This window comes from Muntiacus reevesi, chromosome 7, assembly GCF_963930625.1.
Source record: "Muntiacus reevesi chromosome 7, mMunRee1.1, whole genome shotgun sequence".
Lineage (NCBI taxonomy): Eukaryota > Metazoa > Chordata > Mammalia > Artiodactyla > Cervidae > Muntiacus > Muntiacus reevesi.
In genome coordinates this window covers 76,133,557-76,151,856 of record NC_089255.1, presented here as the reverse complement: position 1 = coordinate 76,151,856, position 18,300 = coordinate 76,133,557, and the positions used below count along the sequence as shown (strand labels likewise).

The following is an 18,300-nucleotide window of genomic DNA, read 5'->3' as shown; positions in this document are numbered from 1 at the left end:
GCCCGGCTTCCTCTTAGCAACGGGAGAGGGTCACGTGACACACCAGCTGACTCCCGTAGAGAAAGACTCAGTGGCTGGGTTGTTGCAGCCACGGTTGCCCGACCAGGAACCCGAGCCGAAGAGTCATCGTCAGAATGTCGGGCAAAGACCGAATTGAAATCTTTCCCTCGCGAATGTAAGTAAAAGAATGGAACGAGCAGGTGTTCAGGAACACCTGCCTGAGCCGCTGGCCCTTCATTACCCTGGACCAGCGGCGGGGCTTCTTGTATGTTGGGCCGATCCTGAGCTCTCAGGTCTCTTCCTGAGTCCAGGGCAAGGCTCCCTGACGAGCCCCTTTGCTCTGAGTTGAACCAGACTGGACCGAGTTCAGCCCGAGCTGCTGACTTTTGTGGAGGTCTGCTGACTTCAGTTATTAATCGAGCCATTCATTCCACATTCCCTATTGATCCGGGCAGTGGATTTATAAAAAACTGAATTGTCGCTACTGCTGCCAGAATAGAGCTCACAGTTCAGTGAAGATATGGACCAGGCGATGAAATTTGATAAATGCTTTGAGATGGGAAGTTGACTGCGATGTGAAGCAGGCCTAATCGGGGGGTTGAATCTCCCTAGCGTGGGCGTAAGGTTCATCTTGGCAAGATCCCGTGAAATGTCACATGCCGTGGGAAGTTATCCCTGAATTTCTGAGACTCTTATTTTGTTCCATCACCATTCAGTATTCATTATGTTAATATCATCCATCTCATTGTAAAGTGGATATAAGCTTATGCACATTTACCACTGAATTGAGAAACCTCTCCAGGATGAGAGATGTCTTGATTGTTAATCGTCCACAAAAAATGTTGCTTGAATGAACCCAGGCCCGTGGAATCTGTTCAGTTGTGGTCTCCTTTCTCTGTTGGTCTAAATTCTTCGGTAGGAGTAAAATTTTGACGTTTACTCAAATGTGCCTAACAACGTGTGGAAGATAAAGATTGCTCTTATTTGCCCTCTACGTTCTTTTACTCTTTTTTCACTGAGGAGCAGAAAATCAGTTTTGGCTTTGACAGTTAGATCTTTTGATTTTGACCCTATCTGTTTGGGTATGCTGTGTTGTTTTTCTTCTTGACTTTTCTCAGAGAATCTGAGGAGGGTTAAAATAAGAGTTTATTTTAACCCCAAACCTGGATTTCTGCCTCTTCGTGGGTGGCTACAGCTTTTAATGAAACGAAGGGGTTTTTGTTTGGTTTTTACCTTATCTATTGACTTTATAATAGCTGTTTGCCCTAGGTGGGAGGCAAGTCAGTGTGGAGAAAGGCAGTGCCTTCTGAAATAGATAAAGATCAGGAATACCTTGGGGTTGGGAGGACTTTAGAACTCCCAGCACTTAATGACTCTGACTCCATCCAAAGCCCTGCACTGAGAGACCACCAGACTCTAGCTTGGCTTCTAGTAGCCTAAGATTGTGTTCCGAAGATGACTCCAGCTCCGGGTAAAATGCCGGCCTAAGAAAGTTCATCTAGCCAAATATGCAACACCTTAGGCTGTGCCTCTGACCTCCCTTCCTTAATTGTACGCTAGCAGACACAGCTGGCCTGATGGCATTTCCATTGCCCAACCTTTTGGAATTTTTCTTTTCTCCAAATCATGTCCACTCACTCCTTTTAAAATGCCTAATCACCTGTGCACCATCAGAGAGGAGCTCGGCTCTTTTCCCTTGCTGTCAGCAGTTACTGAATAATGTCTCTTTCACCACTTTAATTAATGTCTGGCTGCATTTATCTTTGGTGGTAGTCAGAATGTTAACATTTTGTTGTTGTTGATGTTTTTACTTTAAGACTAGGAGGTGAGAATACGCTTATTTGGGCTTAGACATGAATGATAGGTTTGGGGAGGTGAAAATTTGCTGTTTGAGAATGTTCAGCTTGCTGATTAAGAGGAAAATCAGGTGCAGGAAGTAACTGCTTCTCTAAATATTTTCCCCAATGCCTATCAGCAGGTACTTTGTCATGTAGTCAGATGTCTTTGATTCAGCTGGAAGCAAAATAATCGTCCTAGCTGAAGGTCAAGCATTTTTTGTAGGACTGAGCAGCTTTGTAACTTACAAAAGAAGTTTTTTTAAGAGCTAGGTTAGAAAATACACTAGTGATTTGTTTCAGATGCTTTCACCTTACTGTATTATGCTGTAAGATGACGCTGTCACCTGCTTAGGCAGCAGAGAGCAAAAACAAGTTTAGAGTGGAAGCAAAAGAGACATGAAGGATTTGGAGTCTGCAGAAACCAGTCACATCGAGGTTCTACTACATACTAACTGTAGGCCCTCGGGCAAGTCACTCTTTGGTTTTCAAGAATTAAAATTTGTCTATTTCATCAGAAAAGAAATTAAATATAGGAGATTAAAATTAAGATGAATTCACAAACAGTTCGCCTTTTTATTGTATACTTGGTGCAATCTGCAATACTAGGATTTGACTTAAATTTGGTTCAACGCTTTGAACCCAAACTCTGGTGGTTAGTGTCAACAGCATGGTATTTTAAATGTACACAATGGGGTGCATAACTCCTACTCAGGCTGAAAACTGAACCAGCTTCACTTGGGTAAACCTCCAGTGAGGGTTGTCAGTGCAATTTCAGCCACTAATAGCTAGTTTTTCAAAGACAGAACTGTTCGCCTGAGGTGGTTTATAATCTGTAGGTGAAGCAGTGTGGCACCGGTTGGGGTACAGAGGACTTAGGTTTGAGCCTTAGTTTGAGCCTTGGTTAAATCACCAAGTCAGAAATCTGGATCAAGTTCTTACTCTGTCTTTTCTTCGCTGAGTGACTGTGGGAAAGTTGTTTTACTTTTCTGAGCTTCATTTTCCTGTCCTGCAAGATAATGTCTAAAGCCCTTTCCAGCTACAGAATGGTCTTAGTAACCTTTGGCCTGTGGTAGAAGATTCATAATCTAAAAATGTACCCAAAAGTTTAGTAAAAACTATTTTGAAGTTGATTATAACACCAGTCATATGAAACTATATCCCCTTAAATTATTCTAAGTGTCTCATGCAATCTATTATTGAATCTGACTACCCACTTTTCTTCCTCATTATTAAATTTTATCTGGCATATGGTAGCAAAAACAGAAGTGTCGGTTTTTGCTGTTGCCTTCTTGCCTTTGGTTTGGGGTTTCCGATAGGAAAAGATTGGAATGAGGCAGGGAGACTTCAGTGACTTGTCATTTCTCAGGAGTTCATTTGTGTTATTTGTTATCTAGAGTCATTTACAATTTAATAAAGTGGTAGTAGAGTCTTCATTGGTGATATCAAAACACTTCAGTGCCACACTTTTAATGGGAAAATGAGAAATGATTATGGTATATAAGATGGAGAAGGTAAAACAGTGTAGTAGTAAAGAGTAAGTCCATTTTTTCCATTTAAAAAGTAAATGCTTTATTTTTCAAAGGAAACTGTTACCAGTTTCTGTGAAATTTTCTAGAACTGTCCTCTGTATCTATATAAGCCCATGTATCCCTTACTTTGTGTAACTAAGATAGTGTAATATTGGGAATACATGCGGATCTGCCTTACTGTGGGTTTTTTTTGTTTTTTTTGTTGTTGTTGTTTGTTTTTTTACTGACTGCATATCATTCTGTTGTATGATGAACCATGATTTGTGGGATATTTGTTTCCACCCTTTTGCTACTACAAATAAGGCTGGAGTACTCATCCTTAACCTTGTACATGCTTTTGTGTACCTGTGGCAGTCAGTCAGTGGCATAAGACCCTTAAAGTGCAATTGTTGGTCCTGAAGATAAGTGCATTTCAAATTTTGCTATCTGTTAATGGACAAAATTTTTAAGTCCTTAATGGAAACACATATATTGTTATAATTCACAAATCAAGTAAGTAAACAGTGCTGACATCATAAAATAGGGCTCTTTCCCATCCTCCTGCCGCGGGAAAAAAAAAAAAAAATAGGGCTCTTTATATGTTTATTCTGATTTAATAAATATTAATTTATTAAATACTTATTAGAGGATTGTTACTGTTTTATATAAAAAAGACTTCTCACTTGTGGAACACTGAGGGTGGAGATCTACAATGTTGAGAAACCAGTTAAGCTTGTTAGCCACAAATGCTGTATATTCTTGCGCCCATGACATCAACAGATAAAGCAGGGTTTTAACACCATATTAGGGAAGTATTTTTATCTTAAATTTCTTTAACTTTGTTTACGTAGGGCACAGACCATCATGAAGGCCCGGTTAAAAGGAGCACAGACAGGTCGAAACCTCCTGAAGAAAAAATCTGATGCCTTAACTCTTCGATTTCGACAGATCCTTAAGAAGATAATAGAGGTAGAATGAAGTTTGCTTTGAACTGTGTTTTAGAAGTATCTATGGAAAATCCAGCATGGCTGTTAATATTTTTCTTTCAAAAGTAAAAATGCCATTATAAATGTAACAAGTTTCAGAAAGGTCATGAAATCAAATTCAGACTCTTTACTCTTGCACCCAAGTCCTTATTTATCTTTTCTGGCCCTTGCCTGCCCCTCTGGTCTCATTTGGACCTTTCTTCTAACATCCTCTGCTGGGACCTTTGCATTAGCTCTTTCTTCTGCCTGAAGTGCTCTTTCCCTTGTTTTCTTATAATTGCTCCTCTGGCCTGTCTGGTAACTTTCTAACCCTCTGCCCCAGTTTGTCTTCTCTTTCAAAAAAATTATTGGGTATTCTCAAACATTACATCTCCCAGATTTATTTTAGAATCACTGTGCCGTTAGGATTTTGACAGCGGTATAGTGAATCTAAAAGAGTAATTTGAACAAATTGCCATGGACCCATTCAGGAATAAGGTAGGCCTTTCAGTAAAGATTTAGTTTTCAATTTTTTAGTGTCTTTATTGTAATATTTTCATTATAAAAGTTATGATTTTGCCATCTTGTTAGTCTCCGTAATCAAACCTTTCAAGCAAAATTAGATGTATTTATGTCATTGTTACCAGATCAGTATTTACATGCACACCTAGTGTGAAACACTGATGGTTGTTAAAGGGACATGATTATGAAACCACCTTTCCCTGTATAAAAACTTGGCTTGAATCAGCTGCTGGTTTATGCTTTTCCAGACTAAAATGTTGATGGGTGAAGTGATGAGAGAAGCTGCCTTTTCACTTGCCGAGGCCAAGTTCACAGCTGGGGACTTCAGGTAAAGTGGGATATTTTGAAAAACAAAGTGCCTTCATGTTCAAAATTTCATTTAAAGCCACTTTTAATTAATATATATATAAAAGCATTAAAGACAAATGGTAGAATACTTCCATCACCTTAATGTACATTATCTGTTACATAATTCTTCAGGCACAGGATACTTAATATTTTATTGTTGTTGTTGTTATTCAGTGTCTTAAGTCATGTCCGACTCTGTGACCCTATGAACTGCAGCGCACCAAGCTTCTCTGTCAATCACTGTCTACCTGAGTTTTCTCAAATTCATGTCCATTGAGTCAGTGATGCCATCCAATCATCTCATCCTCTGTCACCCCCTTCTCCTCTATTTTTGTAGTCTTTTTTTTTTTTTAAACTAAATAAGGGCTTCCCCAATGGCTCAGCAGGTAAAATATCTGCCTGCAAGGCAGGAGACACAGGAGCCATGGGTTCGATCTGTCGGTCAAGAAGATCCCTTGGGAGGAGGAAATGGCAACCCATTCCAGTGTTCTTGCCTAAAAAATTCCGATGGACAGAGGAGCATGGAGGGCCACAGTCTGCAGGGTCTCGAAGAGTCAGACATGACGAGCGGCTAGGTGCCTGTGTGCACACACACACACACACACAGTATTGTGTCATAAACATTTCCCCATTTTCACACAGCTGCATGATCTTTCTCTAGGTGTATGATAATTTGTTAATGTTTTCCTATGATGGGCCTTTGGGGTGATTTCCAGAATATTAGAAAAGGTGCCATGAACATCTTTATATGCTTATTTCTATTGAATCATTTCCTTAGGAAAATTTTTAAGAATGGAATTGGTTGTTTAAAGAGCATGGACTTGATGGCATTTGTCAATGTATGCCTTACAAAGTGTACAAAATGGCTTAGTTACTGCTTTACATATATTTAGATAACGTCATTTGACTCCCCCCATAAGCCTGTGAGGTAGACCAGGTGAGCATTGTAATTCTTAGTTTAAGTTCAGTCCTTTCCTGAAGTTAAATTACTGTTCAGGGGCAGAAGTGGAAGATGTTTTCAGGGTTTTTGATTTTAGTCTTCTTTACCAGTAACACAATGCCTCCATTCTTAGTTTGTGTTATCGAGGAACATTACCTATGGACAGTCTTACAGCTTGAGGGGCGTGAGTTCTTTTGAAGTAGTAGACTTTACTTTTCACCAGTATTAGTAGGATAACGATTTGCATTGACTCTTTCATGAGAGAGAGGGAGTAAATAGTGTGTAAGTGGTATGTGAAAATGTTTCAGGGTGGTTATGGGGAAGACACTTTATTTTGTGATAGTAACAAATGGGGAGTCAGGTGCAGCCAGATGGAAGTTCCAGGGCAAAGGAACTCAACTGCTGCTCAGCCAAACCTGGGAGGTTTGATAGCAAACCCAAAAGGAAGGAAGGTCTTCTCCTAATTACATCAGTGGAATGAAAATCCCTAAAGTCACATCCACGCACCACATATCTGATTGAAAACGTAAGCAGTCCTTATACATTAAAACCATTCTTTGTATTCTTACAGTTAATGTTTGAATATCGTTCATACTTTGCTCTCTGAGGCCCTCCTTTGATAGTAGTGATTGTTTCCTTTTCTGAAAAAAGACAATCTTCAAAATGTAATTGTGAAATCTTGCTTATGTTGAAATACCTGATAGTTCCCTGCTGGTTTACTTCTCACTCTAAAGACGCAACTAAATCAGGGCCTTTTCTTTTTCTGCAGCACCACAGTTATCCAAAATGTAAATAAGGCCCAAGTGAAGATTAGAGCAAAGAAAGATAATGTAGCAGGTAACTTTTCAACCCTTTAAATCTTTGGGAGAGAAAAGATAACATTTTAAAATCAACCCATTTATACAGCCAGATCTTAATGGCCCAGTTAATCTTTTCTTCTTAGACAAAGTTGATTGGCTTTACATGTTGAAACTGTTGTTAACTGGTGGTTGCCTGGGGATAGGGGTGGGGGAAATGGGGAGCTGGTCATTCAGTGGATATAGAGTAACAGTTATTAAACATAAATATACTCTAGAGATCTGTACAGTCTGTAGTTATAGTTAATAACATGGTGTTCTACACTTAGAAATTTAAAGTAGAAACTTAAAGTAAATTTCATGTTGAGTATTCTTAACACACACTTAGGAAAAGGGACACATCTTTTGGGAAGTGATGGATATGTTTATCACCTTGATTGTGATGATGGTATTCATGGGTGTATGCATATGTTGTACTCATCAGAATGTGCACATTAAATATGTGCAGCTTTTTACATATTAAGTATACTTCAAAGCTGAAAGAAAATAAACAAACAAACATTGTAATAACCAGATCCTTACTAAGGACAACTTGACTTTGGAATAGGAATGAACACTTAAGAAGGCAGGTTCCTAAATTCATTCCTTGAAACAAGTTATGATTCCAGGCAATCTCTTGACTTTTGAATATTTGCTGAAAAAGAAACAGGAAACCATGGTTAAGAAGCCATACTTCAAGGACATGTTTTTGTGAATCCATATATGTTTCTGTTTAACAGGTGTTACATTGCCAGTATTTGAACATTATCATGAAGGAACTGACAGTAAGTGTGAAACTTAAGTGTGTCTCTTGGTTCTTCTAGTTTCTCTTTAAATGAACCTTATTCTGAACAATGATGATAGATTAGACCTTATTAGAGTTCAGTAGTTCCAGTGTTGGTAAGCCTTATCAGATACAGTTGGGACAATAGTTGATCAGTTAATCAAAAAAGTGTTGTGTGGAGTCATAAAACATTGTACATTGCTTAAAATACTTTATTTCCACCTAGAAATTTAGTCATTTCCAAATTTTAGAAATAAAAGGCCTTGACCTTTCTTTGAGTATGAATCCACTAATTAGACTTCCATGTTGTCTTTCTGCATACCACACCCATAATGCATTGTTCGTAATTTATAGTTTGGGTCTCTTTAAATTCTCAGACACTGTGATACAACCTGAATGCTGAATCTTCCTGAACTTTTATAGCCAGCCCATCCTCAGTTTTTTATAACTGTTTCCACTTTTCCTACTTATGACAGCATGTATTAGATGGTAATACGTCTTTGTTGAGTCTTTCCAGAGTAATCGACTCTTTCTCATAGAAATAGAAATATTCTTTCTTTAACCCTCCTGTTTAATTGGTTCACATAGAACTTTTAGTACAGCTTGAGTGAAGCAGCATTCTAGAGTATCACCTGGTAATAGAATGTCACTGTACTGGGGCGTCAGGCAGTACAGTCTACAAGTCTACAAGCTGGGCATGTGAAGGTTGGTCAGAAGCTTCCCCTATAGCTAGTATAATGCCCATGTGCAAATAGCAGCATGCACGATGGTTTGGGGGAGTGAAGTGGGTACTTGGTGTGTGCATTGAATAGGGTTGCTAAAAGTGTTTTTGTGTCTTTGGTATTAATTCTGACTTACCATCTTTTGAGAAATCTATGGGGAAGATTACACTCTAAATGCAAATGTTGTCTGACTGGTTCTTTTAGGTTATGAACTGACTGGTTTAGCCAGAGGTGGGGAACAGTTGGCTAAACTGAAGAGGAATTATGCCAAAGCAGTGGAACTACTGGTGGAACTGGCTTCACTGCAGGTAAGTCCTGCAGTTGGATATCTAACAGTCACGTTGGGGAGATTCAGATCCTGAACCAGAGCATATTGCACTTAGTACTTGAAACTGTTGCCATGCCTGTGTGAAACAAGCCAGAGATGCTTTGATTTCTGAAATGGGGGCTTCTGCACCATTGTCCCTACTTTTTATCACTAACACAACGTTTGTGCAGTGGTATAGCTTCACTCTTGACTAGGTGAGAACAGCAACAGTCAATACTAGATTTAAATGCATATGTTTATATGATTTATGTATGAAAGCCTTTATTTCCCATTTGTGGCCAGTTAATATGTGTCTAGGTCATTAGTGTATGATTCTCTTCCTCTTGCCATTTTTATAACTTCAGGTGAGTCTGAAGTGAATGAATTCTAATAGAATGGAAGTCATGTTACCTCTGTGGAAATCTCATAAGACTTTTCTGTTTTCTAAGTATGTTGAGAAGTAGTAGTCTTGGTTTCCAAATGTTTTCTACAAGTGCTGAGTGAAGGCAGGTGGCCAGGGTATGGTTAGGAAGAAAATTTTGAGCTTGCATTATTAATTTATCCTCTTATTTTAGACTTCCTTTGTTACTTTGGATGAAGCTATTAAGATAACCAACAGGCGTGTAAATGCTATTGAACATGGTGAGTTTAAGCCGCCCTGAAGCTCGTTGTTTATCCTTTCATGCCCACCTCCGTCCTTGTCTCAGACCTGCTAGGACTCAGGCACTGTCCGCCTGCTGATTAAGATGTTGCCCCTGTCCACAGTGAGAAGGGCAGAGAGTCAGTAGTACAGATAAGTGTTCATAAATCATTTGATAGAAGTATGTATATGACTTGTGGGGAGTTAGAGGAGAGTGGTGAACTTAAAAACTATGGAATGTTCTATTTGTTTCTGGTTATTCATGAATAAAAGGTGAAACTATTTCTCAAGAGCCCTAATGTTTTTGTAAGTTCTTTCCAGTTTGAGTGATAAATCTTTTTGAACACATGAAGTACAGTATGTCCCCTCCATACGAATGAATTCCATTCCAAGAGCACATTCTGAAGTCCAGTTTGTTCTAAGTCCAACCGAGTTACCCTGGGTCACCAAATTAACACAGTCGGCTATATCGTACTATACTGCAATAGCTTTGTAATGCTTTTCACACAAATCATACATAAAAAACAAACAGAAAAATAAGACATTTTTAATCTTACAGTACAGTACCTTGAAAAATAGAATAGTACAGGGCAACAGCTGGCATCGAGTGAACAGGCAGGAAGAGTTACTAGCTGGAGGAGGGAGGTAGGTGGGAGATGGATCGTCAGCAGTAGCAGGTGGAGGGCAAGCTGCAGTTTCACTCAGGCCTGATGTTGATGGCATGGGTTCCTTGCTGGATTGAATTCTGTCTACTCTTGAAAAAACAATCCAGTGATGTTTAGGGAGTACTGTGCCAGCTACAGCAATCACTGCTTTTACACTGGCTTCCAGAAATCCTGGGCTTGACATGTACTGTGCTGCCGTCTCTACAGTACTGTGCAGTAAAGCACACGTGCATGCGCGTGACAGCGCACGTCAGACACGTGAACTGACACGTGATTGGACATGGGACCGCACGTTTGTATCCCTGAAAGCTCACAATGTGAAAGTTCTTATGTAGAGGACTTACTGTATTTAACTTTAAATCTTTCTTAGGCTTTATCTCGTATTCTTGATTTCTCAAAATAAGTTTTCCCATTGTATGCCTTTATCCTCCATCTCTCTTATTTCATTATTTTAAAACTATGACTCCTTAATGTTGCCAAAGTACTTTTTCCTTAAAAGGCTCAGTTTTCATTAAAGAAACATTGATTTAATTTTAAGGTAAGAAAGTAGCAAACTTGCAGTAGCAGGGAAATTATTTTGCTTGGGATCTGTTAGTGTTAAAGAGAAAGTTATAAAAAAATAAAGAGGAAGTTATCTCATTTTTTAAAAACTCAAAACACATTTCCTGACTGCTTGCTTGTGCCAGCCTCATGTCTGGAATTGCAGGCAAAACAAAATGGGTAAGTTCCAATTCGCAAGGACCTCACATTCTAGAAGCAGAATAAGCAAATTTTGTGTAAAGTTGAACCTATGACTGACACAAAATTCAACTTACTGTACTCCCTCTGTTCAGTGTTCCAGCGTTTAACAGTAGATTGCTGTTATATTTAAAATAACATTTGTGGTTCAGTGTTAAAAAATCCTATAAATTCAGTGTATTCAGTGTTGTATATATCATGGTCCAGTGTTACCTGTGCATAGAAAAGACAGTACAGGGACATATACCAAAATATTTATAATAGTTAACCCAGGGTGGTGGGATTATAATTCATTTTACTTTTCTGTTTTTGTTTTTTGCATTAAATGTACATTTATGGTTAAATAACTGTTGTACAAATGAGCACTGGCAATTTAAAAAAAGGAGGTGTGAAGTTCTGACTACATATATATTTTTAAACCCTAGTCATCATTCCCCGGATTGAACGTACCCTTGCTTATATCATCACAGAGCTGGATGAGAGAGAGCGAGAGGAGTTCTACAGGTTTGTTGGATGTGGCAGTTATTGGTCATTTTTGTTTTTCCATATTCCAAAGACTTGATTTGCTGAGAGACTTGTTGGCTTATGTTCTTTAGAATTAGCACAACTTGTGTTTTATTCTGGTAAGAAGCAAGAGATAATATTGCCAAAGGCTGTGGAAACAAATCTGTGCCAAGTTTTGCACAACTAAAATGTGGTCTCTGAAAACATAGGTCCTTCAGAGAAACTAGCAATAGTGTTGATAATTCCTTCAAATGAAAGTGATTATGTGGGTGTCTCATAAGGGGAGGCTTCCCTGGTGGCTCAGTGGTAAAGGATCTGCCTGCAGTGCAGGAGACTCGGGTTTGATCCCTGAGTTGGAAAGATCCCCTCGAGGAGGGTGTGGCAACCCACTCCAGTATTGCTGGGAAAATCCCATAGAGGAGGAGCCTGGCGGGCTGCAGGCTAACATTTAAAGCTGTTCCTGTTCAGTCGCTCAGTCGTGTCCAACTCTTTGCAACCCCGTGGATTGCAGCACGCCAGGCTTCCCTGTCCTTCACCACCTCCCGGAGCTTGCTCAAATACATGTCCATTGAGTCACTGATGCCATCCAACCATCTCGTCCTCAGTCATCCCCCTCTCCTCCTACCTTCAATATTTCCAAGCATCATGGTCTTTTCAAATGAGTCAGCTCTTCACATCAGGTGGCCAAAGTATTGGAGTTTCAGCTTCAGTATCAGTCCTTCCAGTGAATATTCAGGACTGATTTCCTTTAGGATTGACTGGTTTCATTTCCTTGCAGTCCAAGGGACTGTCAAGAAGAGTCTTTTCCAACACCACAGTTCAAAAGCATCAGTTCTTCGGCACTTGGCCTTCTTTGTAGCCCAGCTCTCACATCCGTACATGACTGTAGGAAAAACCATAGCTTTGACTAGATGGATCTTTGTTGGCAAAGTAATGTCTACTTTTTAATACTGTTGTCTAGGTTTGTCACAGCTTTTCTTCCAAGGAGCAAGTGTCTTTTAATTTCATGGCTGCAGCCACCATCTGCAGTGATTTTGGAGCCCAGGAAAATAAAGTCTCTCACTGTTCCCATTGTTTCCCCATCTATTTGCCATGAAGTGATGGGATCAGCGGGGGTGTGTGCCATGATTTTTGTTTTTTGAATGTTGATTTTTTTTTAAGCCAGCTTCTTAAATTTTCTCTTTCACTTTCATCAAGAGGCTCTTTAGTTCCTCTTCGCTTTCTGCCATAAGGCTGGTTTCATCTGCATATCTGAGGTTATTGACATTTCTCCCGGCAATCTTGATTCCAGCTTGTGCTTCATCCAGCCCGGCATTTTGCATGATGTACTCTGTATATGAGTTAAATAAGCAGGGTGACAATATATAGCCTTGACGTACTCCTTTCCCAATTTGGAACCAGTCTGTTCCATGTCCCGTTCTAATTGTTGCTTCTTGACCTGCATACAGATTTCTCAGGAGGCAGGTCAGGTGATCTGGTATTCCCATTTCTTTAAGAATTTTCCACAGTTAGTTGTGATTCGCACAGTCAAAGGCTTTACTGTAGTCAATGAAGCAGAAGTAGACGTCTTAAGCAAGAGATGAATTCTCTTGCTTTTTCTGTGATCCAGTGTATCTTTGCAATTTGATCTCCGATTCTTCTGCCTTTTCTAAATCTAGATTGAACATCTGGAAGTTCTTGGTTCGTGTACTTTCGAAGCCTAGCTTGGAGAATTTTGAGCATTAGTTTGCTAGCGTGTGATATGAGTGAAATTGTGCGGTAGTTTGAACATTCTTTGGCATTGCGTTTCTTTGGGATTGGGATGAAAACTGACCTTTTCCAGTCTTGTAGCCACTGCTGAGGTTTCCAGATTTCCTGGTATATTGAGTGCAGCACTTTAACAACATCATCTTTTAGGGTTTGAAATAGCTCAGCGGGAATCCCATCACCTCCACTAGCATTGTTTGTAGTGATGCTTCCTGAGACCCACTTGACTTCACATTCCAGGATGTCTGGTTCTAAGTGAGTGATCACACCATCATGGTTATCCGGGTCATTAAGATCTTTTTTGTATAGTTCTTCTCTGTATTCTTGCTACCTGTTCTTAGTATCTTCTGCTTCTGTTAGGTCTATACGGTTTCTGTCCTTTATTGTGCCCATCTTTGCATGAAATGTTCCTTTGGCATCACTGATTTTCTTGAAGAGATCTCTAGTCTTTCCCATTCTATTGGTTTCCTCTATTTTTTTGCATTGATCACTTAGGAAGGCTTTCTTATCGTTCCTTGCTATTCTTTGGAACTCTGCATTCAGCTGGGTATATCTTTCCTTTTCTCCTTGCCCTCACTTCTTTTCTCAGCTACTCATAAGGCCTCTTCAGACAACCATTTGGCCTTTTTGCATTTCTTTTTCTGCAGATGGTTTTGGTCACTGCCTCCTGTATGGCGTCACGAACCTCTGTCCATAGTTCTTCAGGCACTCTATCAGATCTAATCCCTTGAATCTGTTTGTTACTTCCACTATAATCATAAGGGATTTGATTTAGGTCAAACCTGAATGGCCTAGTGGTTTTCCCTACTTTGTTCAGTTTAAGTCTGAATTTTGCAATAAGGAAGGAGTTCATGATCTGAGTCACAGTCGGCTTTCAGTCTTATTTTTGCTGCCTGTATAGAGCTTCTCCATCTTCAACTGCAAAGAATATAATCAGTCTGACTTTGGTATTGACCATCTGGTGATGTCCATGTGTAGAGTCTTCTCTTGTGTGTTGGAAGAGGATGTTTGCTATGACCAGTGCATTCTCTTGGCAAAATTTAATTAGCCTTTGCCTTGCTTCTTGTACTCTAAGACCAAACTTGCCTGTTTCTCCAGGTATCTCTTGACTTCCTATTTTTGCATTCTAGTACCCTATGATGAAGAGGACATCTTCTTTGGTGTTAGTTCTAGAAGGTCTTATAGGTCTTCATAGACCTGGTCATCTTCAGCTTCTTCATCATTAGTGGTTGGGGCATAGACTTGGATTACTGTGATGTGGAATGGTTTTCCTTGGAAACGAAGAGATCATTCTGTCAGTTTTGAGATTGCACCCAAGTATTGCATTTTGGACTTTTTTGTTGACTGTGAGGGCTTCCCCATTTCTTCTAAGGGATTCTTGCCCACAATTGTAGATATAATGGTCATCTGAATTAAATTTGCCCATCCTGATCCATTTTAGTTTACTGATTCTCTTGCTATCTATTTGACCACTTCCAGTTTACCCTGATTCATGGAACAACACATACCACATAGGTGGAATGCTGGGGTCAGTGTACCAGGTTCAGAGAAGTGCAAGATAAGTGAAGGCAAGCTATGACTGTCTTGGACCTTGAGTAGCATTTGATGATGATTTGTAATCATTATCAAAATTTAGTTCTTCAGTTTGTGTACAGAGTTGTGGTAATACAAATTGAATGATCCAGAATTTTAATGTCTGAATACTCAGTATCATCATATGAGTATCAACGTTTATTCACCCTGAGATAGGAGCTTTTGCAATCAGTTATTAGCTTAAAATGTGTGTTAAAGTGTTAAGTCGCTCAATCATATGCAACTCCTTGTGACCCCATGAACTTTAGCCCACCAGGCTTCTTGACCCAGGAATTGAATCCAGACCAACTGCACTGCAGGCAGATTCTTAACCATCTGAGCCACGAGTGTGTTCAACATCAAGTCTTTAAAAGGAAAAGGGGTGGACATAAATATATTACTGAAATTGAAATTAATAAAGGCAGAATTTTGTTTGACTTTTAGAGGTGTTTATTATCCTTGTTATGAAACTAGAAGAAATCAGTTCCACTTAGTTCCAAAACATTGTTCAGAAAATTCCCTCCTTTATCTTACAGGTTAAAGAAAATACAGGAGAAGAAAAAGGTTCTCAAGGAAAAGTCTGAACAGGACTTGGAGCAACGGAGGGCAGCCGGAGAGGTGATGGAGCCTGCTAATCTCCTGGCTGAAGAGAAGGATGAAGATCTTCTGTTTGAATAAGCTTTCCTGCTCTGGTTCTTTCAGAAGGCCTAACATGTCACCATTTTAATTCATGGTGTGTAGGTTTGTTATGTGTGGCTATTTATTTTTTGGCTTAAGAATTTCACCAGTGGTAAAATTCCCCTGGATGTCTGTTTATGGGATCTACCTTTGCAGAATCATAATTAAGCAACAATTAATCACAAATGAAATTTGTAGAACCTGTCCCGAAACCTATAGAATTTATGCTGCAGAAGTGTCACCCTACTTTAATTATACGTCTGTTACAATTCGTCTGCTTACCGAACATAAGAAAATCCCTTTAGGAAGCAGCAGTGCTCTCAAGCCAACACACATTCGTAGGCCAGCTACTCTGGAGCACCCTTTGTTCCTACCTGCTCACACACCTTGGCATCATTGCCTGAGATTGCTACAGCCATTCTTGTGTTAGTCACTATGGGACATCTCTCCTTAAGCTTTAGGAAAACCTTCACTTATTTTTCCTTGAATAACAGGTCTCTGGTCTGTCATGGGAACAGTTCTGCCAATTCAAATGTGACTATGGTATAAACAGTAAAATGATTTAAAAATGAGTTGTTCCTCTTTTAATGAATTTACTGTTAAGAGTAAGTTGTGTTCTTATGCTCAGATTGGCACATGGGATTGGCATTCAAAAAGAGCTTCCTCCACAGACGTGTATGAAGTGGGAGTCTGCCTTCCTCCATCCTTCAGATTTCAGTGTTTTAATTATAAGCTTACTGAGATGATTGTTGAATTTGGGGGTACTGATAAATACATGATTGCCAGAGAGTTAAGAGAGCTTATTGGTATTGCTACTGCTAATCTAAGAAAAAAATACGAATTCCCATTTGCGAGTAATATGGCTGTATCAGGTGACAGAGGTTTTTAGTAGCTTGATTTGGTGTGTGTGTCATCCATGATTATTCAGGCTTTCCTGCAGTCAGTTCCAGGGGTTTTTTGACATTGGCCATGGAGCAGTTTTTGGTTAATGAAACTACAACACTAGCCTTAATAGTACTGTGTTTAAATCAACTGGTATCACAGCCTAGGCTTTTAAAAGCATGTGTTAGTTGCTCAGTCATGTCTGACTTTGCGACCCCATGGACCAGGCTCCTCTGTCCATGGAATTCTCCAGGAATTCTACTGGAGTAGGTAGCCATTCCCTTCTCCAGGGCACCTTCCCAACCCAGGGGTTGAATCCAGGTCTCCTGCACTGCAGGTGGACTCTACCATGAAGCCCCTGTTGGTTTTTAAATTAACCAAGTAATTTTGTGAACATTTAACACCTGCTACAAAGTAACTTGAGTTGTGCCAGTTAGAACCTTGTTTATATTTATATCATTTCATCACAACCACCATAAGAGGTACCTATTATTTTAATCCCATGTTTCACAGAAAATTTTGAGGCATAAGAAGCTTGAGTGGTCCTAGATTAAAAAGCTAGAAAGTGGTGAGTCCCATTTAAATCCAGGTAATTTAACGTCAGATTTTTAACATTCTTCTTTTTTGCCTCTCTTACATTTAAAATTTGGAGTAAAGGTAACACAAGGCTTGTCCTAGAAGAGCTGATTTTTAGGAAATCCTGTTGCTACCTACAAAATAAAATCTTAGACTCAATGTAAATTCAGTGATTGGAAAACAATCAAGTATGTAAGTCTTGAAAACAGGTTTAACGGTGAACTGCCTAATACGCAATCTTCCTAATACCCTAGTGCATGCAAGTTAAGTTGCTTCAGTTGTGTCCAACTCTTTGCGACCCTATGAACTGTAACTTACCAGTCTACTCTGTCCATGGGATTCTCCAGGCAAGAATACTGGAGTGCACTGCCAACCCTCCTCCAGGGGATTTTCCCAACCCAGGGCTCAAACCCGAGTTTCTTAAGTCTCCAGCAGTGGTAGACAGGTTCTTTATCACTAGCATCACTTGCGAAGCCCCTAGTGAAGTGTAAATACCAATCATTTCCATTTTGCAGGTGGAATGCACGGCAAATGTATCTTGACTTTAAGAGCCTTGAATCTTAAGTGGTATGTATACTCTGTGGGAGGGAAAAATTAGTGGAAAAGTTGATGCAAAGAGCCAATTTTAGTCGTTTCATTTAGGTGAATTTATATTAACTTTAAAGCACTGAGCTAGAGAAGCCCTTGGTTTTTCCTGTGGCTTCATCAACCTTTGTTACTTACTGGCCTTGGCTAACCTCCCTTACAAAAGTACAGATGATTTTATGGTTTAGCGTATTTTTTAAGAATATTTTTTCTGTGTGGACCATTTTTCTTAAATCTCTTACTGAATTTGTTGCAGTATCGCTTCTGTTCCATGTTTTGGTTTTTTGGCCAACAGGCATGTGGGATGTTAGCTCCCGACCAGGGATTGAACCTACACACTGCCTGCACTGAAAGGTGAAGTCTTCACTGCTGGACCACCAGGGAAGCCCCACTTTAGCATACTGACAGTAGTGGACAGATGATTTGTTTTGTAGGGTTGAGTGATCTGAGATGTAGGGAAAGGGAGGCAGGTGATCAGGACTAGGAATGGAAAGGGGCTGGGGTAGCAAGGTGTGTGTGTGTGACACTTTTTGGTATATGACGGGCCTCCTTTGGGAGATACAGAGTAGGTATAGGAAGGGAGGAAGGATAAAGATTTGAGAAATGTGTATTTGTCAACAACTCATCCTACCCTCAAGTGTTCTCAAATCCATGGTTGCATGTAGTGGAATTTGCCTGAGTCTTACATATCTTCTTCCCTAGAAAACTTTTAGAGCTTACAGCTTTAAGTTGTGTATCTTTAATATAGTTCAAATAAACAATTAAGGAAACAGAACCTACATTTGTGCCAATAGGGGGAACTCTTCCACTGTGAAAAATAAAACTAATTTGTGTTTCACCCAGAGGTTCCAATGGACTTGGCTACCAAAACTTGAAGATGGGTGGGTCATTTTAGTTGTGTTGAAACTTTGAATGGCAGAGGATATAAGCATACAAGAGAAAGT

At 39.6% G+C, this 18,300-nt stretch overlaps 1 protein-coding gene across 1 annotated transcript; it reads left to right on the top strand.

The window, feature by feature from the left end:
- Positions 1-17: 17 nt before the first annotated feature.
- Positions 18-18,194, top strand: ATP6V1D (ATPase H+ transporting V1 subunit D). The gene is made up of 9 exons (XM_065940099.1): positions 18-175; positions 4,198-4,315; positions 5,082-5,161; positions 6,891-6,958; positions 7,698-7,742; positions 8,668-8,771; positions 9,346-9,412; positions 11,239-11,317; positions 15,172-18,194. The coding sequence occupies exons 1-9, from the start codon at positions 135-137 to the stop codon at positions 15,311-15,313; spliced, it is 744 nt and encodes a 247-aa protein (XP_065796171.1). The 5' UTR covers positions 18-134; the 3' UTR covers positions 15,314-18,194.
- The last annotated feature ends 106 nt before the right edge of the window (positions 18,195-18,300 follow it).